The sequence below is a fragment of the Morone saxatilis genome, unplaced genomic scaffold, assembly GCF_004916995.1.
Source record: "Morone saxatilis isolate NCDOM2014 unplaced genomic scaffold, NCSU_SB_2.0 Contig20, whole genome shotgun sequence".
NCBI classification, from domain to species: Eukaryota; Metazoa; Chordata; class Actinopteri; family Moronidae; genus Morone; species Morone saxatilis.
Genome location: NW_023339763.1, coordinates 6,479,392 through 6,505,308, shown reverse-complemented (window position 1 = coordinate 6,505,308; position 25,917 = coordinate 6,479,392). Strand labels below are relative to the sequence as shown.

The 25,917-nt window shown below is 40.4% G+C and overlaps 1 protein-coding gene across 1 annotated transcript; it reads right to left on the bottom strand.

Moving 5' to 3' along the window:
- Window positions 1-4: 4 nt before the first annotated feature.
- larp1 (La ribonucleoprotein 1, translational regulator) lies at window positions 5-25,917 on the bottom strand (the record flags this gene model as incomplete). The annotated part of the gene is made up of 20 exons (XM_035666811.1): window positions 5-1,309; window positions 1,857-1,984; window positions 2,123-2,232; window positions 2,332-2,476; window positions 2,653-2,810; window positions 3,207-3,313; window positions 3,430-3,635; window positions 4,441-4,564; window positions 6,715-7,041; window positions 7,272-7,370; window positions 7,747-7,928; window positions 8,118-8,292; window positions 9,363-9,507; window positions 11,067-11,229; window positions 13,740-13,892; window positions 14,508-14,642; window positions 16,907-17,063; window positions 20,327-20,398; window positions 24,585-24,650; window positions 25,840-25,917. Coding segments are annotated over 20 exons (2,949 nt in total), but the record flags the coding sequence as incomplete, so codon positions are not given.

Sequence of the window (25,917 nt, the reverse complement as noted above, 5' to 3'; positions counted from 1 at the left end):
GGGGGGGGGGGGGGGGGGGGGGGACAAACCTCCACCAGGTTGACGTGTTTCAGCACAAAAAGCCACAACTTGCAAACACAGGGAAGAATTACTGGACTTGTAACAGACTGAGTGACACTTGGAAGACAGTTCGGAAAAGGTGACGGAGGGGAATGGGGGTGGGGAACAGTTTGGCAGACAGAGCCCCACCTAGTGGCCTCTGCTGGAAACGGTGACCGGATATATGAGTGATTTCAATGCTGTACAATCGACAATAAGGTGGTGGGCACAAGTTAGAAGCAGTAAAACCATTAAAATAAGGCAACTTTCAATGATCGTGTCCACACTGAGGGGTTGGTACAAGTCTTTTTTTTTTTTCTCCTCTATTTTTATCATTTGGTTCTTTTTATATTTTCCCCTCAATGTCCAGCCATAAAGTAAATCAAATAATTTTCAGCCCCTCAACTGAGAGCACTGGGGCTCTGCGGATGGAAATGTCAGTCGCTCGGTTCAAACCACTTTGGTCCGGTTGGATGTCAGAAGCAGCACGGCCTCCTCTAGCAGGGCTTTCAGATGCTCAGTGTTGTTCGAACTTTTTCGAAGTCTCCAATCTCACCACATGCCGAGGAAATAATAATCATAAATCTGAGATCTGGGCGAAAAATCAAATATCTTTCAGCCAGCAGGACAGTGACGATCAAAGAGGGGTCCCAGTGACAGAGAGGGGGGGTCAACATGAAAAAAGGTAATAAAAAAAAAAAAAAAAAGAAGAAGTCAGGAAATCATCACTAAACCATCCACCGTGTGGACTGGCAATGATTTGCAAAAGAAAAAAAAAAAGAAAAAAAAGTGTTTGACACCTCATCCATTCCTTGCCTCATTAAGACAAAAAAGGTTCTTTTTTTCCCCTCAAAAACATAAAACTAATTAATAAACCATATTAATTTTCCTTATTTCTCAAAAACTGTCGCAGTTAAAAAAAAAAAAAAAAATTATTCTCATGCTTGAATGAAGAGCTAGACGCCCCCCTCCCCCCTCCTGTGGCGCAGAAAGAACCAGCGACTTGCAAACGTGGTTGAGTTGATCCATGTTGGCCGGCGTGTTCGTGGAGTTACTTCAGTGTCTTGGCATCTGGTGCGGGGTCAGCAGTGGGGGCTCTCTGGCTGGTGGGTTTAGCATCATCCTTGGCTGCGAGGCCCTGGGCGGTGGAGGCGGGGCTGGGGCCTGAGCTGGCCTGGCTGTGGGGCCGGCTGGAGGGGAGAGAAGGGTGCCGGCGGCGACCGTCCCCGCTGGACGAGTGTCTTCTGCGGCCTCCTTCTTCCATAGGTGGCTGGAACCAGAAATAATCAGAGCGGAGATTAGATGGTGGGTCGTTTTCAAAGCACAACAACTTTTAGGAAACACAATCAATGTGCTTCAGTAACCAGGTTACTCAGAGAACACAGGTTACATAGGTAATCAGATTTTACATTACAGTCTTCTGTCTTGCAGAAGCCGTTACCAGTATACATTGAAGCAAAATCAGGAGAAACCTACCTAAGAATACAGGTTTTCTTGTAAGCACTGTGACTCCACATTCATCTCGTCAAAATGTTTTGAGACCCGTTTTTAGAACTCTCATGATCTTAGCAATCAAAGACGTGTCTGACGTGTTGTAGACCATCATATCTTTTTGTGAAGTGCATGAAAGAAGCTTCAACCTCCCGCATATATAAAATAAATAAAGGAGGAGTCACTTTTGTTCTGAAAAGCCATTTTTGAGTGAATTTATATCAGCACTGCTAAACTGCTAAAGCTAACAGACGACATTGAAGCAGTTGTGGGACTTTTGTTATCCAAACTATTAAAACACGATGCGGCATACGCTCCTCACTTACATCAATTCTGAAATCTTCCAGACGTTTAAACTTGCTCAGGTACTCCTGCAGCTTGGGGTCGATCTCCAAGGTCTTGGCTTTAGAGTATTTAAGGAAGGCCCAGAATTTCTCCAGTCCATAAAGCTGGCCTGAGGACAGCAGACAGAAAAATGCAAGTTAGTCCAGGTGGATTAGGCGAGTCTGAAAATGGTGCCCCCCCCCAGCTGAGATGGCATTTGTGTTGTCTCTTCTGTTCTGTCCACAATGTTTTTGTCAGGATTTCTCACCAGCCTCGTAGTCTTTCATGGTCTCCTCCTGGAAGTCCTTAAAGATGTCTGGCCTGAACTTCCTTTCTAGACCGTAGCTGTAGTACCTGAACAGGCACTCCAAACCGTACCTGCAACACACAAACACAGAAAAACACGGCTTAAAAACCAAACAAACAAACCAAGCTATGCCCGTAAATGCCTCTGCCATCACTGGTCAAGGCTCTGACCTGTATCCTTCTTTTCCATCCTCGACCACCAGCTGTCTAAACTCTTCGTACATCTTCCTGTTGAAGTGATCTCGCAGGAAGAACGACCAGAAGCGGAAGAGCGTGTTCATCTCCTGTGATTGGCCGATTCCCAGCCGCTTTCGCTCTGTGATTGGTCGAGAAGGGAGACATAAAGTGGACAGGGTTACTTAAGAATACAAGATAAAATCTAATCCAAACATCCAGCATCACTTCACCGTTAGAGATGATTCTGCAGAGTTTACTGAAATTTGAAGACAGAAAAAATAAAGCGGAAGAGAAAGAAAAAAAACATGCGTGTACCATTAAGGCAGCGCCGGCGGTACTTGTGGTAAACATGTTGCGTGAAGCCGTTCTCCTTGAGCAGCTCGTGTGATGGGTGCTGGAACTTGGGGAGAGACTGAGGTGTGCAGCCAATGTTACCCAGGACAGGGGTGCCCTCTGATGGGCTGGCGTTAGAGCTGAGAGAGAAAGGTGGAAATGGAGAGTGAGAACAATGACATCATATATTTAGAACTACTTCAGTGTTGAAGTCCTGAGTCTGAGGTGATGTTTTTCTTTCTATTACTTCACAAATCACATAAAAAAACACTTATTTTTGTACATTGTGTATAAGCTTAAATATTAAGTGTTAATCTTAATAAGTGTATTGAAAGATTCATAATATGAAAGAATCTGTTGGTGTTTTTTTTTTAACACTTAATAAATATGTACTTTTTATGGTCCATTAATGCCAGTTAAAATGAACAAATGAGAGCATCTGTGAAATACTAGAGGAGTTGTTAAACAAATCATAAGTACTATGATTTGTTTAACAAGTACTATTCGAAGGAAGAGTGCAGAGCAGTGAGTCTCACCTGACAGACGCAGTACGGGAGCGATGCTCTCTGGAGTCCATCACCCAGCCGACGTGACACTCCATGGGCGGGTTGGAGCTGTGTCGGGTCTTCCTCTTCCTGGGCGTCTGAAGGGTTACAGAGGAAATAAACAAGTTTAGAGGGTAAATATCCAGCTACAAATGTTTAATGATTGTGGATTTTATGCCCATAAAACCTTAAAATCACACTGTAGACATCTTACCTTGGCATCTACAGGCCGACCTTCCTTCACCACGGGGTAGAAGCGTGGCGTCATTGTCTGGTCCTTCCGGTGAGGTGTGCGAGGCGTGCGGGGCGTCCGGGCACTGCGGTAGTTGGGTGAGTCAGGCACGGTAGTAGGGAGGGAGCGAGCTATTGAAGAGGGCTCGGGGGCACCGAAGAGTTTGTTCGCCAATGCGTCTGTGGGGACTGAGGACGTGAGGGAAGAGATTAGATGCGCAGCAGTATAAAAGACCAGAGTTGTTCACCCTCCAATCGAAACGTTTCCTCAATATGCTTCACTTTTAGCTCGGCAAATCCTGAAATAAAACTTATTTCAAGGGCTCATGATTGATGTTCTAAAGTGAAAACCACAGTTGTTTCCACTTTAACACGATGACAGAGAGATGAAAGGTCTCTGCAAGTTTACTCAACATGGATTTACCGCTTTTTAAGATCTGTTTAAGTTAGGCAGTCCTAAACTGACATACAACCTATACAAAAGTGGGATTTACGCAGTGGTTTAATAGAATGTCTTTCATGTCTTCACAAAATAAACAGGCATCAGTGACGAGCTCTCCCATTCTTGGACTAATACAATCAAACAGTAACAAGTGTTTAATATCCTTAAAGCTTCTTCTTTTAAAAACAGGCATTGGAATATGGTGGCTGATCTTATACTTTCTTATAGCTCATGATTTATCTCAGAAAATGCTTTAATTCATTTTCATAGGTCAAACTATCACCAAACTATCACAATAAACTACCAAAAATAGGAGAAAGGTCAGAAAAATTACATGTTATTTTGTGTAGCAGAAGTACAGTTTGACTTTTTTCCTATGCTGTGAGGCGTTTTCTGACACCTCAGGTTTATCTTTGCATCCTAGACCTCCATTTTGGTTATCACTGCTCTATGAAACAATTATATAACTCACTGATATAAGAGTTTTAACTTTGATTCAACTCGTCAGTGTATGTAAAGCTGGGTCAGTTGTATGTGTTTTTGTGTCCTTACTCTGCTGGGGGCGTGGGGGGCCTGGGGGGACTTCCTGGTTGGGGTCGACAGGAGGTTCAGGGGTCAGGCAGTCAAACTGTTCCCGGCTGATCAGGTGGACCTTCTTGAAGTTCTCCACCTCTTGCTGTAAAATGGAGAAAGACAGGAGTCAACATGACAACAACTGTGATAGGAATCTGATCTCTAGGTTGTTTATTTTGGATAAATGATAAAAATACTTTGACAAGGAGGAATAAAAGGGGTTTGATGACATTTTAAAGATCGATACACATGGTGAAATGTGCCAAAAAGGAAGCGCAGTACACGTTACATAAATAAAGATTAATTTTACAGAATTTCACAGACCAAACAAATCTCTCAGTAAACACAATTACAAAAGAAATTAATTTAAAACTCTGAAAATAACCCTTGACATTAAGGAAAATGTAACCACGTAAATCATCAACAGACCTTATCTGCAGAAATCTGGAGACTGAGATGCAGCAGCAAAACATGGCTGCCAAAAACACTCTTTTCACCCTCATGTTGAGGTCTCTCACTGGTCTGACACCAACCAGCTGCGTTACATCAATACACCCTGAATATTCCACCAGTGAAGACCTCCTAATAACAAAACAGTTGCTGCTCCTCCTCCTACAACAGCAGCTCAATTTAAAATCTTACTATTAACACACAAAGTCAAAAATGTACGAGTCCCTGCTTAACTATTTCACCAAGATTATGATCATGTGCGACTCACACTTGCCCCTTCATTCCACCAAGAATCCTCAGATCTTTGAGCGTCCATCTTTGTCTTTCCCCCTGCAGCCCGTCAGCTCGACCCCTCAGGCCGAGGCCTTGTGTGTGGGGTTTATTTATAAACAAGCGTCCTCTGTTCCACACGCAGCTGGATGCGTGCTGGCGAGCACGTGAAGGTCCCACAATGAGCTCAACAATGCTACAATGGGCAGCAATGACAACAAAAAAAACAAAACAAACTTTCTGTTCTGTGTCGGGTTTCGATGTCCAGAAACAGCTCTAACTGAAGAGGAATAAATCTACTCATCATCTGGTCTTGGGCAGAAGCACCTCCAATATGACAATGGCGTAACGTGGAAGCTGTCAGAAGATTCGGCCCTCAGTTATGTATCACTACAGGTTGTATTATTTGATACTAAACTCCACTCTGATTGAGTCTTCATTTTTACATGTTTTTTCAGTTTTGTGCGACAAAAACCTGTTTATTTTTTTTTAAAAAGTACAAAATCTGTGTGGTAATCAGAAGTTAAAAATAACAATTTCAGCATAAACAAACCTATTTAAATTGTGGAGCCCAATTATCAACCTAGTTCCAGTTGAAAACTGGTTTAAACCAACCTGCTATGTGGTGTTGAGGCATTGCATTTTGTTTTGTATTGTTCTTTGTATTTTTATTCAATAAACTGAAAGAGACGGCTTTCTTTTGAAATTATGAAAACAGTCTGTGAAATGGACACTTTTGTTCTGTCTGGGTATTTTGACAAAGCCTGGTAATTAAGAGAAAATCTTTTGTATACGTAACCATGTTGTTTTTCAATTGAGCAATTACACACAGTACGTGGTTTGCAGCAATGATTTTGTTTTTCTGTGGGACATTTTAATCATTTTAAAAAGGTATTACATGAAAATAAAAATAAAAAATCGCTTATTCATACATCTGTCATTAATCACATTAATGTAGGCAGCTGTTTGTCTTGCTTTTGGCTGACTGGTTCAGCCAAACTGCCACCAAATGATGACTTTAGGATTACAAAAAGATTTACAAACAGAACTAGTGCATTAATTCTTATTTATGGGTTAAAATCAAGCTGTATGAAGAACAAGCATCCTTGGATCAGATGTTGACAATAGTCTCACAGCATTTGTGAAGTATCTTTTCTTAACAGTGGTCTAACTCAGTCCAGTGTTGGTTTTTGATCTTATTGTTGGAACTATGGCTAAAACCATGTTTAATATTTATTTAAAACCATAACCAAAGAGGCACTTTAACACAGCTCATCAGAATGCATTAAAGTGACCAAGAAAAGCCCAAACTTGCCCCTTAAAATACAACAGCAGTGAGTTTTTCCACTTCTTCTAATCGTCTTTGTGAGTTTTAGAAACCAACTGTTCCATTATGAAGATGCATGAGCTTAGAGACAGTTATACCTGGAGTCTCTCTCTCCTCACTCTCAGCAGTGATGGTAGAAACAAACAAACACCCTCACCTTGACCATAAATGACCATTCATAGGTCGACCATGAAAGATGACCTCACCTTGATGGTGGCGTACTCCGGCTCGTACGTGTCGTCCCACAGGTCCTGCTCATAGTAGAAGAGTCCATCGTTGATCACTTTGACCAGCTCGTTGGTCAGTTTGGCGCGCGATGTGTGGTGTCCTGTGCGGTCGCCTCCCGGGTGCTTCCTCAGGTACGGCGGCGTCTGAGTCACAATCAGGATTTTGTTGACGTCATGGTCATCAATCTCGCCGTCCGTTTCCTCGTCCGACCAGTCGGTGAAGGTGTTGCGGCGGCCGTCCATCTGCTCCATCTCCTCATCGAACATGAAGTCGAGCTCCTCCGGTTCGTCCTGCTCCGCTCCGTCCTGAATAATAAGTTGTTAGTTGATTATAAGTTAGAAGTAAGTTGATTATATGTTTTAAAGGATTAAGAAGCCATATATTGTCTGGTTTCCAGCTTCTCAAATGAGGATTTGCTCTCCATTTTAAATTCTTTGAAATTGTGTTTGAAACATTTACTAGACTAACTGGAAACTAATAATGAACAAACTAAAAGAGATGAAAACCATTGGTTGCAGCTCTGAAAAGAACTCACCTTATTTCCTGAGGTAGCAGGGGAGGGCGAGGAGCCAGGCTGGGGCACCGGGGAGCGAATCAAGTCGTCCTTTTCCTTCTGCTGCTGCAACGAGGGGGCCTGAATCCGCCAACCAACAGTGACCATAGGAGGAGGGAGGGGGAAGGAGGAGGAGGAGGGAGGAGGAGGAGGAGGGAGGAGGAGGAGGAGGAGGAGAAGATGGTGAGTATAGAAAGAAATTAATGGATGAAGGAAAGGACAGACAAAAGTTTACAACTGTAATTTTCTATGATAACTTAATTAATAGACTAATTATCAGCACTATGTGTCCGGCACAAACACGTTTTATCATGAAGAAAATTGGAGGAAACTTGATTTTGTTTCTGTAATATATAGAAATGAAGATTATAATCCATAGCCACTTTTCTCCGACTACAGCAACAAGACATCATAGTCCATGTAAAACCAAATGATCATATGAGTGAGTGAATTTTACCTTCTCTGCGTTGACCTTGGGTCTGGCCGGGGAGGGTCTGGGCCTCTTCTTGACCTCAATCCAGGACTCAGAGTCCAGGTCGGGGAGGCTGGCAGAGAGGCCCTTGGGCATCGTCTTGAGGTTGGAGATGTCTGATTCAGTCTTGGTCTTTTGCTTTACGGGTGTGGAGGCCCTTGGAGACCCTGCAGCAGACACAGAGGGTAACGGAGAATATTACTTGTAGCAAAGATTTAGTTTTCTTGTGATTTGAAGAAGATTTGAAACCACAAAATTATGATGCATGACAGGTCAGCCTGCAAAAAACTAATTATTCTAACATTTTATTATTGATTACAACCAAATAAGGCAGATCTCTACAGTAGAGTATTCACCTCTGGGCTCCTCTGTCAACTGTCTTGGGACAAACTCAGGGCAGTTGATGAGCTGAGAGAAATCGGTGTGGGTTTGGTTGGGCATGCTCAGGCCTGGCAGAGGCCACTTCTCTGGATCCACCTTCCGACGGATCTTCATGTCGATCACTTCCACTTCCTTACTGTCCTTCAAGGCCTGTTAGGAGAGAAGATGGGTCAGTTAGTCTGTGCGATAACAGAAATATAATACTCTCTGAATTAAGGACCTCACTGATGTGGATGGACATGTGATATATAAAGTATTTGTGTTCACAGGATCAAGTGTGAAGATTATTATTAATACATATTCTGTCAAATGTTTAAAACACCATACTGTTTTTTTCTATTTGAGTGCTTAACTTCAAGTAAAAGCTTGTAGTAAATAACTTCAGGTCACTTTCACACCTAGTTTGGTTTAAAAAGAACACAAATTATCCATTGTTGCCTTTTAGTTCTGACGTCACTGACTTTTTACAAACCAACAAAGAAACAGAGGTAACTCATTTATTGGACAGTTCTGATGATCATCCTGCATTATCAGCGCTACATGGACCCATGAGGGGAAATCAATTTCTGGTGACTGATAAAAAGTCATGCTGCACTTTACTGAATGTGTTTTTATCTTCTTCGGAGTCACAAGGAGCTCTGAAATTAACTGATTGAACTATATTTCAGACTGCTCCTGGACCTGCCTTCTCCTAAGGTCTCTCTTTTGCGTTATTAGACAGTCTCTATAATTAAAATGAAAAAGGGTAATATGCTTATTTGAATGATAAAACTGATTATCACTCTCAGTTGAGCTTAGCATTAAGACTGGAAACAGGGGAAAGGAGCTAGCCTGGCTCTTTGCAATGACAACAAAATCCGCCTTCCAGAACCTCTTGAGCTCAATAATTAACACGTTACATCTTGTTTGTTTCCTGAAGTGTTTCTATGTCAGGATATACTTCTTATCCAGCTGCCTGTTGCAGTCAGCTTACTGTTCTATAAGCTAAAGATACTAATTAACTGTGTTTGACTCGATTCAGATCTATCAGACCCTTTTCATATTTCTTAGCTTTTACCTTTTGACAGCATTAAAATGTTTCTTTTCCTGCCTGCTTTTGTGGATGTTTCCTTACCCGTCATGATTTCAATTAACTGCTGCTAACCACGTCAGATTATTGTTCTCCATTTTCACTGGTCACTTTTAAAGGACGAATCAGGGAGTCAAAGAAGTGTACTTACTTCCAAAATGAGGTTGACGTCTGTGGTGAGGGCCTGCACTCTGTGGAAACTGGCAATGAGTCCAACAGGCAGGAAGCCTTCCTGATCCATCTTTCTCCGCAGGAAAAAGTCACGCTCCAGGTTGTCCAGGCTGAAGTAGTACTCACTACAGGGGGCAGAGAAACAGAGAAACACATGGTCAGCATTATCCAGCATAGACTGACAAATCAGGTGTGAGTTGTTGCCGTTTTCTGGGGAGAAGTGCTCCCTCACATAAGTGAGGGAAATGAAGAGAAAGTTAAGACAACTGAGAAGCACACAGTCAGATTATGAGCAGAAGGAATGAAAACAGGAAGAGACCACACAGGACTGCACTGACTAGATAGAAAACATTTAGCAAAAAACACTGGAAACAGACTTTGGTTTTCAAGTGTGTCACTTGTAACCAGATACCATCCAAGGAACTACTAATCAAAAACAGAATATTTGACAGGATTTCAAGCTCTCTGAGTAACTTGATACAGACTTAAACTGAAGGGGGCACTGGGTGCACACAAGGAAACTGTTAAGCTCTTTCAGTCAGGTGCCAAAAAACTACTGTCTCAACACACAATGTCTTCATCTGCAAAACCTTGACTGTGAACCTGTAGTTTAAGGGGCGAGGTGCATCGTTTTATTTCTAACATTGTTATTTGCGTTTATTTTAAAATTTAAGCATCGGCTAAATCATAAAAGCACTACGGTCACAGCTTATTTTATTATTATAACTATTATTAAGGGTGCATCAGTCAAATTGTGGCCTCTCTTCCATGCAGCAAGAAAAAGAGAATATATATTTGCATTTATTTTACATCTTAATGAATAAGACTCACAAAACCTCTTATCGTTTATAGCAGTCGACTGTTTATGATTCGGCAGAATCCAAATTGATCAAATCTAAACAACAGGCGAGCCTACTGACCATCTCACAGGGTTTCTGCAGTGTTTACCGGATTAAAGGACTAGTGTGAACAATTTAATGGCATCTAGCTGTGAGATTGCAGACTGCAGCCAACTAAAAGTCCTTGATCCAACCAAACCTGAAGGAGAAACTACGAGTTAATATGAGGTAGGTCATATGAGTGAAACTGAGTGACAGGGGTTGTTACTGCAGTTGCTTAAACAAATGTATTTTGCTTGCATACAACTTATTTAAAAAAATAAACAAGATCTCTCTCTGCTCGCTCTGGAATGAAGCACAAATGTAACGCCATAGTTCGTGGCAACTAACCCTACTATGGAAAACATTACTGCCTACTAGAGGCAAGGAAAAATACCTCTGTAACTTTAATTTTAAACAGTGTCCTGAACACAAGGCAAGCTTTTAGTCTGAACTGTAGTCAGGTAAGAAGTTTTGTACTCTGATGAACAGCTGGATAAATGAGATCAGATCTTATTTAACTCAAACCAGTATCCAGACCCAGACCAAATATCTGAATAAAGGTTCAAATGTACTGTCTCTACAGCAGTGTGGTTGGGACAAAACAACATGTAAGAGTGACTAAGTATTTATTATTTTCTATTTCCATGCTGAGATCAGAGTTGTGAAAGTTCTCTCCATTAATGTTTAGTCAGAGAAGAGACATGAAGAGCTCATCACTTCTGCAGCACGTCTGCGTGTCTGTCACCAATCTTGTATTTGTTATTGTGTTCTGTGTTTATCTCGAAGGAAGGAGCTGCACTTACATCTGCCTCTTGATGTAGTCCTTCAGCAGGTCCTGATCGACGGAGTAGAGGTCGTTGCTGCTCATGTTGTCGTAGTAGTAGGTCACTGTGTTGCCAAACTTCTGGCTGTAGGGTCCATCTTTCATTTCGTAGGACTTGTAGCCGTAGTGGTAGTCATAGTGGCCTTGAGAGGACAGAAACAGCCAAGTTAGATGGAAATCAGCTTATAGTTTTCTAAAATATTTGACTTTCATGCTTCACTGGATGTTGTCTATTCGAGTGAAGATGCCAGACTGACTCCACAGAATATTTCTGCGTTGTTTAGGGCATTTATTTTAATAACACTTCTTCACTCATGAATCTCTGCTGAGCCAAAGTGTTTGCAGCTGGTCACACTATTGGTTAGTATTTGATGGTCAACAAAATCTAACCAAAATATGGTCTAATTTTGGAACACAATGTTAAGTTGGAAGTAGATATATTACCCAGATTTATTCATCTTTTTAGCCAACCATTTAGTTTGAATTCAAATTTGAGGAAAAGTTGTAGGATTTGGGAGAGTGACAGAGTAGAGGAGCCAGAGAAAGAATCAAAGGTTACAATAGAAATAAAACTGCTATCAAATTGTTCTTTTAGTAGGATATACACAAGTATATATTAAAATGTACATCCAAGTTGCAGACCTATCACAAACAAAGGTCAGCTCATGTACTCATTTTGCTCCAGACATTAATAAGAAAAACAAATATCTAAGAATTAAATAAAAATAAAAAAAACTTAAAGAGTGAATGCAGTCACTGACAAATACAGAATGCGTTTGTGCCAGTATGTAGGAGCACACACATGCAAGAGCTGAGTAAATACAAAAGACAAAGTTCATCTGCTCAGCATTAACTCTGACCGTTTTTTTCAGTGCTGCTGAAAGTCAACAGCGTGTCCTCGAGGAGACGGGGACGGACGTAAAACTCTTATTTCTTCCTCTGGGTTGTTTGTAATCTTTGTTTTCTTACAACCTTTTCTTCCCTCATGAAATTCAAAGAGGTACCAGTGATTTCTCTATCTCAGTCTGGGGAGGGGAGTGAGGAAGGAGGAGGCAACAAACAGGGAGAGTAAGTGAGAGGAGGGGAGACAATGTGTAGGAAAAGAGAACAACAGGGAGGAAAGAGGGAGATTCCTGCCAAAACCAACAGGCCTTCAGGGAAACCTGCTTCTCCTGCTGGATCCAAGGCCTTTCCTCATTCCAACATGATCTCTCTGGCTGTTATTGCACTTTTTTGTTTTCACTGGAGCCTCCGTGGGGCCGGTTTAGGGTCACTAACCACCCAGTTTGAGAGCAGAGTCAGCCCAAACACAAACGAAGCTACATTATGGCACAAAAATGTACACTTAAGTCAGATCGCTTTTTTTGTTGCTCAATTTTGTAGAGCAAAGTCAAACATTTATAGCTTGTACCAAGAAAAAGATCATGAATATTTAAAGCAGTAGGTTATTATTTTGCAGAGATGAAAGGATTGATGCCACTTTCATGTCTGTATGCTAAATACAGCCGTCAAAAAGCATAGGTTATCATAAAGACTGGAAGCTAGCCTGGCTGTGTCTATTTATAACCAACAGCACCTCTATAATGTTACTAATAAACACATTATATTTTGTTTGTTTAATCCAGGAAAAGAAATGCAGCAGTTGCACAACAGAGCTCCCCATAAAACCACAAGCTGTTATTTTTACATGACTTTTGTCCCTAAAAAGCCAGTGTGACAAATATGTTAAGGGTGGACAAAATGGTACAGTTTGTTTTGCCTCACTGCTTGTTCCAGGTGAAGGGTCTAACTGACCGTGTGGAAGGCTGTAATCGTTGCCTGCTTTATTGGATCGATAAACTGTGATAAACTCTGGGGTATTTCCCACCTTTATTGGCATTTTTTGGGGCAGAGTTAATGTTAGACATCATTGGTTAGTAGTCTAGTCCTGTTTGGGACTGGCCACAGCACTAATAGTTCTGTTATCTCCTTTAATCACAACAGCCCTTTCCTATGTTGTGACTGCTGAGCTCTGTTGTTTAGATCTGTTTTTTGACACCAAAACAATAACGAGTGGTGTGATTAGCTACTCAACCAACCGCGCTATGCTTAGTTTGGGAAGTGTAACGCCTAAAAGATTGCAATGTGTTTAATATATTAATAGTAATATCATCAGTGTTTGTGTTTTGTTTTTGCGCTTCAATGCTGAGATCAGAGTTATGAAAATTCTCCTCATTGATGTTTAGTCAGAGAAGAGACATGAAGAGCTCATCACTTCTGCAGCACGTCTGACTGCCAGCACCCTGAACTGCCAGCACCCTGAACCTAATGACCTTTTTTACCCTGACTTTCAGTTTGTATATACTGAGCGTCACTGTGAATTGTTAATGTTTGAATATCAGTGTCCCACTGGCACATTTGTTATATTGGAAAGTAACTGAACTGTTACTAAAAACTGTTTCCGGTGACACACAAGCAGCACAGTGGTGAAATCCACGCCAGTGTCTTTGTGTGCCAGTGTTTTTGTGTGCCAGTGTTTTTCCAGGAAACACAAACAGTGGCTGATGACCACATAAGAAAGGCCTAAACATATCTTGAGGACAGAAAACTGGTGGTAAACTTATTTAACTATTTATAGTGTTTCACACTTGCTTCTATGCGTCTGTCCACATACCTCTTGCGCCACCTCTGCCTCGTCCCCGACCTCTTCCTCTCCCACGTCCGCGACCTCTAAACCCTCCGCGGAACGGCGCTCCCTCGCTCTTCACACTGGACACCTCGTCATGGTCGTCACGCCACTCCCGCTCGTACTTTTGACTGTGCCAGTCTGCAGAGAAACCGACAACAACCTTCCCGTTAGCACAAACACGTCAACACTGCTGGACTAGTAAAACAAAATTAAATCTCAAATGCAGTTTGGTGCAAACAAAGTTGTGAAAGTCAAGGGGAACTTTCAGTAACAGCAGAGAGTCCAGCAGAATGAATACTGTTTTTAATCAGAAGGAAGTTACTTTTAACTTGTACTCTTCTGCACACTAACAGATGTCATGTCCTTTTAGCTGCAAACAATTTCATTTCCTCTGTGAATATAAGCAACCACATTCTTTACACTGAACATTTAAAGGGACGAACTATAAAAGCAGAAGTAGCAGATTAGTAGGCGCTCACACAGATCTCTTCACATCCTGCTGCTGAGTCATGCGCACCGTCTCAACTAATGTGCACCAACAGATCAGCTACAGAAAACCTGCTGTCAGGTATTATCATGACTCAAGCAGCACAAACTAATAACTAATTTAAAGCTTCATGTAAAACCAGCTGGGTGGGATTTTAAAACTCATTTCCAGCCGACACTCACGCCGTCAGCTACGATAAGTAACCTAAACGAATGCTGCATCACTCGCGGTGATGCCAATTTTGGGTGATGACATCGCTGACTGACCTCTGAGGTCGTTCCTGGCGTTGGGAGGCAGGCGGGGGTTTTCGTTCTGTCTGCTGTTGTTCCTGGAGGCAGAGCGCTCCCTGGGACCCTCGGACTTCACCTCGATCATCAGGGGAACCCACTTCTGCTTGTTTCCTGTTTGTAAAGACATGAAGAGGCAACACAGTTAAAAAAGAAAACCTATTCATTTTAATCATTTAGAGTCTAATTCAGTTTTGAACTCTGAAATGTGTCTGTAGGAATCCCTTAACCTTTTATATATATCATAAACCTTCTAAGCCAAATTGTATTTGAAACATTAGCAGGGTAAGGTGAACTTTTAGCAAAATTTTATTTTATTTTCTGCCGAATATTCACTTCAATTTTGTATATTTTGAGCATTTTTCCTAGAAACAATCTCATACGCCTCAAGAGCTACCAAACAAATTGTATTTATGCCTACAGGTAAACAACTGTTAGGAACTGTTTACTGACACCGTTTACAATCTACACTCCATGGAGAAGATGACTAAAAGGTTTTGACAAAAGAAAGACAGGGAGTAATGATAAATCCTGGATGAAATTGACTTGTTACAATGAGGAAAGGGACACTGATTTCTTTTTTTCTCCTCTTGTAACCAACTTTAAAAACTTAAATTTAAGACCATTTCTAAAATGGATACTCTAACACTTCTTGATGACCTGAAAATACCTGGTGTATGAAATGTAAAAAAGATAGAAATTATAAGTTTAACTTAACCACACAGCTCTGCAATCAGCGATCTAACCTGTAAGCAAGTGAGGTTTTGCAGCTACTGTAACATGTCCAACATTTTTCCAGTGAATTTTGTAGTGTATATACTGGGTGGTTAGCTAACTTTTACCACATTCAGCTACTAAATGTTGTCAATGTGCAACTTCTATTGGTGAAACAGCACTAAGTCTCCTGCAGTACTTCTCCTGGCCAGCAGGGTGCATCAGTGATCTGCTGTTTAAACAACATCTGGTTGTAGGGGTGCTGTGGTGTGACAGACACCACATGCAGTGGCAGAGAGGAAATGATAGCAAGTTTTAAGTGACGTGGCCATGTGTCTATCTGCTGACTGAGTAGGTAAGAGAAGGAGGGAGCGAATAAAGGGAGAAAAGTGCTACCGTTTATGTAGTAACAGATCTTTGACAACAGCAATGTGGGAAATTAGTTTGTGGAACTGCTCAAACGGCAAGATGGCTGACCAAAATTTCAGACTTGCCAACAGCCACAATGTTGACTGTTTGTGAAGCCCCTCAAACTTAAAATCCCAATTCTAAAAAGTAGTCAGGCGACCAATTTAGGGTTTAAATATATCTTAATGTGCTCAGCATCGTGGTCATTTTGTTTGTTTTTTGCTTCAATGCTGAGATCAGAGTTGTGAAAGTTTTCTTCATTGATGTTTAGTCAGAGAAGAGACATGAAGAGCTCATCATTTCTACAGCACCTTTGCAGGTTAAGTCTGACAGTAGATCTGGACTAGACGTTAAAAAAAAGCAGTGAAAACTAACTGCGGCTGTCACTACTAATCAAACACACCACACTGGACTGAACTACACATGCATCCATGGCAAAACTGTAGAAAATGTCAACGACTTTAAACATCTTGGACTCATTATAGACAATTGTGTGTGATGTCCAGGGGGTTGTAACAATATATTCAGTTTCGATCAACACATTTCTATTCATAAAGGACTTGTGTTATCCATACACTCAGAGAACTGTCTGTTGCACATCCTGTTGCTTTAATTCAACCCATCTTGTTCCCCCGGTTTCTTCACCATGTTCCTGATCCCCAACAAAAACAAAACTTACCAGCCTAACACATGCTGCCTCGAATATCATCTGCCTTCCCACACCCAAACTCTCACACGTGAAGCACTCACAATAGCAAATGACACTGATCCACCCCCCCCTGACAATCCTCACTTCACATTACTGCCATCTGGATGGAGATACAGGACCTTAAAATGGGGGAGTTTTTGAACAGACTTTGCTGACTATGTTGTGTGCTGTAATGTATGAATGTATTTATGGGCACTCTATTTTCTTTATCTGTGTATTGCTGTTTTTAGACTTCTGTTTTTCTACGTTAAAGTGCCTGTGAATAAAGTCTAAATCTAAACTAATACTTAGGAAGAACTATAAAATTCTTGACGAGGCAAGACATTTGTGGACAAAAGTAATAAATTAAGAATATGGTCCATAAAAACTAAACAAGGCCAAGTCTATACTGTCTGGTTGAGGGTATATTGCTCACTAGAAAGGCCATGTTTGTTGCCTTAATCAAAAAAACCTCTGTATGGCAGCCATTTTAGAGTAAGACCACTCTCAGGTGGACTGTTTAGTATTCATCACTTTTTAGCATGCCAACTGTGCAATCCATAATAACCTTTTTTCTTCGGTCCATTCTTCTGGGAGTCGTCATCACCGTTCTTCTCCTCGCCGGAGTCGTCCGACTTGGCCTTCAGGTTCTCCTTGCTCTCCTCGATGATCTCTCTCTTCTCCTTGGACTCCTTCTTGGTCGTTGTTGTTGTCTTCTTAGGTCCCTGGCAAAGGAAACAGGTTGAGACAGACAGACATTGATTTAGAAAAGAGCTGTAGACAACAGTTAGGCCCACCCATCAGAGGAGACTTAAGACCTATTCAAACAAGGAGAGAATTATTGCAAAACTATTCTGGGTAACACATTTATACAGGGCATGAAAATAGCTGAAACTAGTGCCACAGATTAAAATGTTATATGCTCACATATTAACACATTTTCTAATTTAAAAAAGTGGAATCTGACCTCAAAACCAAATATTTCTTCGGTTAAACATGCACAAGATTACAGTCAGGCAACAGGCCGTTGGCTTAACCCCTCCCCCGAACTGTGACTCTCCAGTCTTAGCTTAGCAATGTAACTAGCAGGCAGTACAGAGCTATGCTAGTTATGTCAAGCTTTGGATTTCTCAGCATGCCAACGTGGGGAACATGGAGCTCTTGTAAGAGAGATACTTAGTGCCCAAAGAGTCTGAAAGGTGCTGTCTTTACTTTAGGCTTTTCCAAAACCATAATTGTTGACTTTTTGCCTGCGACATGTAGCTTTAGCCTCCACCATTCAGCATGATATCACGTATGATGCAAAAAAAAAAAAAAAGTATATTCAAGATCTTTACATGCTACATTGTCAGCCAACTCAGTGAGCTTAATTAGCTAACTAGCTGATAAACGCAGCTAAGGACAGTGGTCCTTTCAACCAGCCAGAAATAAAAAAAAATGCTTTTGTATAAGTCTATGAAGTCAAGGACCAATTGTTTCAAAAACTGAGTAATTTTGAGAGATAAATCTCTGTAGCAACAGTAACTAAGGGAGGGTCGTGTCTTAGCAAACAGTCAACTGTTGCAAATTACTGTTCATTTCCTAGGAAATCTAGACTGTATGTGACACCTGAAAATATGACCTTGCCCAGCAGTTATTATACTCATTCTTCTACTAGCTTATAACCAACACAGTAGCATATATAATCTATAATATTCAGTATACCATACCAAACAAACAATCAATCTAGTTCGTGGAATAAATTGGTATCAGTATAAAAAAATATGTATTAGGAGGTTTTTATATCCACATCAATCCAACTGTTTTAAAGGCGCATTTTATCCATTCAGGTTGGAAGAACGTTATAAAACTACCTCCTCGGGGTCACAATAAAAGTCAAACTGTGGGAATCTACAAGAGTTTTGCATGTGGTTTAGGATTTTCATTATCACATCTTTTGTTCTGTCTCATTTATATGTTTGACTGCTGACTGCAGCAGAGTAACACGAGTACAACCACTGTCCCGCAGCCAAGCCTAGGGTAGGTATCCCATACATGAATTGCCTTCACTGGTTATCTTTGCTCACAGAGCCGATATCGGGGGTTTATTCAAATCAAAAAGGGTTCAGCCGGTCATCTCTGCTACGGGAGCCCAGCTATCAGCAACACACATATCTGCAAAGTTTGACACTCCTGAGGGGTTTGCATAGGAGTCATGCAAAGCGTTTGACTCACGTCGAGTAAGTAACAGGAGATACGACACACTTCAAGCCTCAAACCATACACTGACCACATACACACACACCTACAAACCTTGACATGATCAGCATTCAAGGTATCATATCTCAAACTAATCTATTCGCATTGAACTCAAATGCCCCGCTTCAAACATGCACTGTTGTTCTTAACAACATTGTTAATTTGAGTCTCAGCAAACAGCAAAAGGAGGCACAAGCAATTCAGTTACACTTTGAAACAAATGAAAAATAAAAAATGTGCGAATCATAACCTTTATGAAATGTAACAGGTTTAAAATTATGTGATTAAACTGGTGGAGAAATGATTTTAGAAAGCCGATGGAACACATTTAAAATCTAACTCAAGCCCCTTTACTTTTGTGTGCTTGCTTGCAGGGTTACGACCAATACATCAGTGTGTTAGAGCTTTTAATTTAATGCTCTTCAATGCGTTCCACATGACATATGAAGGCCACAGGCTTAAACTTCCAGTGGAACCTGCAATTACCTTTTATTGTATTTATACAATTCATTTATATTATCCCGAAATACTTTTTCTGTGAAATGTGTGTATTATGTTAAGCCCTTTTCAGACGGGGGTTACGCAACATTGCTTCATCTATCTGTTGAAGATGGTAATGATAGGACCGCTACGGAAAGACTTACAATACTTGTGATATTTGTGCACAGCTGGTGCGCGAGGGGAAGCGATGTTACTGCTGGAAAACACCAATTTCTGTTCACTCACATGCACGTTTAAAAACGGGTTCGCTGAAGCCTTAATTACTGAGCAGATCAAGAGTGTGATGGATGCTCGCCCCCCACTTCACTCTCATTAGTGAATATCCTAATAAATTGTGTTTTCATTTATTAGATTGTGAATCTGCCCATTTATAATCTCTGACAAAGCACAGAGTGAAAATCAAAAATAAACAGAGGAATAACTGGTTTGATTGTTATTGTGGTTGTACAAGGAGTTTTCTGCCCCACACTGTGAGGGAAAAATCATATTTAACTAATAAATACTTGCATATACAGTTTAAAATCGGCACATTCACAGATTTTCCTGATTTATTGAACTGGTGTAATATTGTTATCACATTTACATAACGAGGTGCATGTCATAGCTGGTCTTTAGACTAACAGTAGAGTGCTACTGAAAAAGGCACAAAGTCCAAAACAAAAGTTAAATATAAATGAAGGTTTACTAATCTGTGGCCTAAATGCCAAGCTTGTGTATACTTGATATATGAAATGGTTGAATATAAAGAACGTGAAACGTTGATTTTACATTAAATTTCTCAAAAAAAATTCTTTAAGACTAACATCTGTACTTGTTCCTTTAGACTGCATGGTGCAAGAAATTATAAGCTTATATAATTGTTGCACATCTGTCTGACCCGGCGTCCTCTCTCTCTCTCTCTTTCTTTGTGTCCAATAAGCTAAACTAAAAATAAAAAAAGAACTCCTTAATAATTTGGGATGAACCCAGCATTGAGTGAGCAGGAGATGACTTCAGAGTGCTAAAGTTAGCACAGTAAGCTAACTAGCTTCCACTTTCTGGGTGGAATACAAAGTTATCAGCACGTTGGTTCCTCCCACATGTCGTAAAAAAGGACAGGAAGTTTGAGGTTTCCAGTTTGACTTTACATAGGTTTTAACTGACTTCATGACATTGTTTTGATGTTTCTTTGTGTGGTGAATTTTTAGATGTTTGACTTCTTAGAGGTATAGGCAGGCTGCAGGTTTCATAGGCTGCTGGTTGAACTTACAGTGAATCTCGATGAGTCTCTGACCTGCCTGACAGTCGGCGGGCAGGACACGGTCCGTGTCACTGCCTCAATCTGAACAGAGGGAGGGAAGAGGAGTTTAGAGAAGACAATGAGGTGGACCATGATGTACATGTACATGTACACACACACACACACACACGCACACACACTCATACTGTATGTAGGATATGTACACATAGGTGTACGAACTCTATGGATGTGAGGAGGGAGTCTTAAAACTTCAAATTTCAGGCCCTCAAGTGAATTTACAAAGTCATCAGTGAGTATTTCCATGCAGTTATAATCTAGTCTTTTTTTGTTTGTTGTTATGATGGAGTGAAGAAAACATAATTACTGCCTCTTTAAAAGCTCTTCTGAGGGCACGAGGGCATTATGCTTCTTCCTGTAGCCATCAAACACAGTGAAAATGCCAAATGGATGCTGCACAAGCTGTGGATAATAAGAAGCATCTGCTGAGCTCCCTCTGGGTTTTAAAAAGTACATCCCATATTATCTCAATGGCTACTGTTGTGCCATTACCTAAAGACAAGGCATATATTATTTTGGCTTTGGAGTGTGAAGTGTGAAATGGTAAAAAAAAAAAAAAAAAAAGCCATTAAAGTTAGACAACTGTGTTTAAAGCTCAGGTGTGAGAGGTGGAGTGCGTTTCCTGAAGCAATGACAACATGTGGTGCAACGGTTGAGAAAATGTCGACAGTAATGCTGAGATCAGAGGGATGCTGATTCATTCTTCCTCCACCACAGGAAGGTACAGATAAGCTTCTGTTACAGTCAGCTTACCCAAACAGAAATAAAGGATCATGAACAAGCTGCAGTTACAGAATAACCCACCATCCAACACAAGAAATCAATTTCACTCTGAACAAAAAGAAACAGACAGCAAAATGGGGTGATAACTGATAAGACAAATAGACAAGTAGTTTTGTTACAAACGAACAACAAAACACATGGATGTCTGCGTGTGGGTCACTATAATCATTCCTCCTGATTCACTGACTAATTGTTGTAGCTCTAATTTAATCTGTAATGTCAAACAATGATGAAAATGATGAAAATGAAAATCACATGTTCCGAGCATGAGGCGATACTTGTCAAATTGCTTGTTTTTGTTCAACCAGCAGAGCAGTCCAAACTCAAATATAGTCAAGTTAAAATAATATCAAACCAGAAAAACACACACATTTGAGAACCTGAACCCAAATATCAAAATTGTTGTAATTAAGTAATTTTCTCTTGATTAATTAGTCTGTTAACTGTTTCTGCCCAATATTATTTGTCACTTTGTGTCATAGTGTTGAGATTTAGTGTACATCTCGTAGATGTCTCTTAAATGTCAGGATGAATGAAAATGTGTTTGTGGTGCTTTAAGGACACACCAACATGACATTCAAGTGTGTTTTATGCTTTAAAATCGTCAAGAAAAAAAGCTAAAAGTGCAAATTTATTCAAGTTACAGAAATGTTACCTTAGATAAACGTACTCTCAGGCATTTTTATACTTATTTTCTTAATTTTGGCAACTGGAAATTTTATTGCATGTAATCTGAGGTTTAACTTGTCAAATTAAAACCCCTCCTATATCAAATTTCAGTTTCTATTTCCCAGTGTGCATAATCTGTGGAATTCAGCGATTGATTTAAAGCTTTAAATGTTACGTGAAGGTCCATGACCTCCAGCCCCCTAAAAATAGCAGCAGCACACATCCAGGATTGGTTTAATGAAGGGGATCCCTAAAAGGACATCCCTTCCCAGGCCTTGGCCACTCCACCCCTCCCTACCTACGATTTCTGCCACCGGACCCGCCGGTTATTCCTGGCTCCTATGATGTGACCCTGCTCGGGGACACACGCGCTTGTGTCATGTTCACTCAGACCTGGCTGCCTAAAATAGCGGAGGTTACCAGGGTTGCTCTCCTCTGACACAGTATCGCCCAGAGATCAGAAATAGAAAAACGCCTCTGAAGGGTGACTGACTACTGCTGCTACTATAACAAATTAGATGCATCCCCTGTCGGACCAACAGCTGTAGATATAGGGGAGGGGGTCAGTATGTTGGATGTATGGTGAAGGCTGCTAGAAAAACCTGAGCTGAGCTGGTCTAGACTAGAGTCCAGCTTGAATGCAGCAGGTGTTAAAAAGGCACTGACACACCGGGCCAATGCCGGGCCATCGGTGAGTGTCTGCAGCTGTAGGTTTTGCGGTGTGTTCTGCACTGCTGGCACTCGTCTGCAGCTTTTCCTGCTGACTGAGCATGTCGAATCAGCAGCGGAGGCCACCGGTGAGAGAAATCACTCCGATTGGCTGTTCAGTTTAAGCGAATGAGTGCACGAGAAGAGAAACAGAAGCGAACAAAGCAGCAAATGACTCGGGTGGGCACGCACGAAAGGATTGCCTAATTTTTCAATATCATCTCATGTGATCATTACAAAAGTACCAATGGTCTAATTAACATTTCTATATTAAGATTAGGTCTGCGAAATGAATCAAAACATTATTGAAATCGCAATATGTCGCAGAAACTGCAAATTTTTGATGAAGGTAAAATGTGGTCCAGAAAAATTGTTTTGTTTTCTTAGAGAACATGTTTGTTGTCCAAAACAATAACAATTTTATAATTTTTTTTTTAAGTGAAAATTAAATTTTTTATGCAAAACTGATCATTCCTACTAATTGTGAATCATATCGCATTTGCAATATCTGTCAAAATAAACGCAATATGATGTTTTTTGTACAATTTCCCAGTTAAAACATTTTGCATGATCCCTGCTTTGAGGTCAGCCATCTTTGTTTTGTCTCCAAACTGTCCGAGAGGTCCTGCCACAGTGGTGAGCCTGGACTAACTCTATCCATTAAAAAAAGAAACATGCAGTGCTGAGGACACAAAGTCGGGCCAGCAGAAGCAGACTGCTCTGTCTGGACGTGCTGTTTAGCCGCTGTGTAATTACAGCCACAACCACTAAAATACCTATTGTAGAAAACTACACACATACACTACAGCAAAGTGAAGCTGAGCTGCTCGTTTTGATTGGTTGGCGATTATTATAATGTGTTACTTGAAACTACTAACTCCTTGCTTGCCGTCAATATTAAGGATTTTTTGCTACCGCCACAACAGGTCTCGTATAAAACTTAATTCTATAAGAAAGAACGGAGTAATGCATCCAGTACTGTCACATTATTATTGCAGAGGTATCAAGTCAAAAGTATCATTATATGTTGTTATGATTACCCAGCTTTAATTCAGTTGTCAGCATCATATAATCTCCTGCAGACATCACTTAAACACAAGTATTTAATATCAAAATCTGTCTTTTCTCTTTCTGTCAAACATTAAATATATCTGATGACTCATCTTGAAATTGAGGGCAAATGAATGCAATCAAATGTGATTTTGGGCAACTGGTTAACCATTTAAAACTGCAGGCTGTTTTGGGTTGTAGTAGCTAGCATAGTAATATCACGGGTCAAAGTTGTGTGTTTGGATGTCAGTTTGCAAAATCTGTGTTTACATTTTCCATGCTGAGATCTAATTTATTTATACAATCCTCCAATTCTTCTGCCTCCTGTTCGAACTATGAGGGAGGTGTGGAAGGAAACAGCAGTCCTCTACAGTAGCTCAGGAGGTAAGTAAGGCTTCTTCTGAACGATCCAACCAAATCTAGAAAGATCTTATTTGATTTCTTTTTCCTAAATCTATGCTCACATATTCTCTTTCATACCGAAATTGGTCTCATTACATAAAATAAAGGCACTCCAACATCCATTTCACTGGCTGATTTTAAAATATTTTTTGGTCACAAAGTCATAATGTTGAGAACAACGCACTTATAATGACAGTCTATGTAAGACCTTATCCACCAAAACAATGAACCCCTATCAGGTCCAGAGGTACCATCAAGTTAAGTTGTAGTCAGACCTCACTTTTAGATATAAATCTAAAATTGCAAACATTAAATTGCTGATTCTGTGGCCTAAGTAGCTGACAGGAAGTTAAAAAGGCAAGTCTGACATACACGAGTACAGAGAAAAAAAAGAAAATTCAGTAAAAAGTTCATTACATGGACAATTTCTTCAGTTTCACTAAAACATATTGTACATGTGTTTACATGTATGGAGGTTGGCTCCACTGCAGCAGCTACGAGAGTGGTCAGTGGATATCAGCCTCACCTCATCAGTGTGTTTCTCTGCACATCTACCAACCTGTAACTCAACACTTCTAAAACCATCAATAACACCTACCTGCACTTCTTTAGTTGCGATCTCCCCTGGAGTCGGCCAGCTGTTGGCATCGCCAAAATCTCCAACCTGAGGAACGACGTTAAAAAAAATAAAGCTGAATTAGAAGAAGTGTCACATGTATCTGGAAAGTGTTTACACAAAGACATCATAAAAGTTTGCGGTCAAGGTGTGGTTAACAACCCTGGAGTGGGACTGCATTCAAAGGTGGGAAGTTATGAATGAAACGCTTTGGGGAAGAGTTTGTATGGTTTATGTGCCAGGCCATTGGCTCACCAGGAACTCACATTTGTATTCCAGGAAGTGTGAAGGGAGATTGTTATACAGCTTGAGGCATTACAGATAAATACTGCACATACTGAGCTCTGAAGAAGCTCTGAACTAATGAAGAACTTCTGTTTGAATTGGCCCCTGAAACTTAACGTCCATAATGATATAAAATACAGGTTGTGTTCTCAATTTGTAGTCATAATATATAAGTATTTAGAAGAATTAAAATAATGTACAGGCAGAGCAACTGGGAAAAACTGAACATTTGAATCCGTTCTTTTAAAATTTACAGAAAACAACCAACTGAAAATAAACACACAATTCAATACAGTACATAACTTGGCATTTAATAGCCTGAAAACCATACAAATATGGATGTCTAACATTAGCCATTTACCAATATTTAATGTAATTAAATGGATATTGTGTTATATTGTCAGTACAGTGTTTCCTCCTCTACATATTTCAGAATAAATGGCTAATTAATATTGTATACTGGAATTTAACATTGTTATTTGTTAGACTGATATAAACAAATGCACAAAGTAGCATTCAGAAAGTTTTTATTTTATATTCTATTCATTAATATTTATATTCTTTATTCCCAAAACCTTTATCCTGACTGAACAAAATACCTTAAAAAGGGATCAAAAATGTCTTCAAAGAACGTTGATCCCTCGTTTATTATTCTACCCGTTACATGTAAAGTGTAAGAGGAGGATATAGTTCAATAAAGAAAAGCCCTGAAACATCAAATAGACTTTGAGACAATGATTGTAATTCTATATAACAAAAGAAACAAGTAGCAGCTTTGATTTTTTTTAGAACCAAATTGGACTCAATATTACGAGCTATATGAGCTACATTACTTTTGAAACTGGGCTGATATTGAAATCAGGGAACTCTAAATTTCATTATATTTATTTTGTCTTCGGTATTCAACCCCAGCACCAGTGACACATACATACAGACACACACAGAATATTACCTTTCCTCCACGTCTGGCTTTGGGCGGGTTGCCTGCTCTCACCACCTTGGCAGGGCCAGTAGACTCTGTGGAAACACA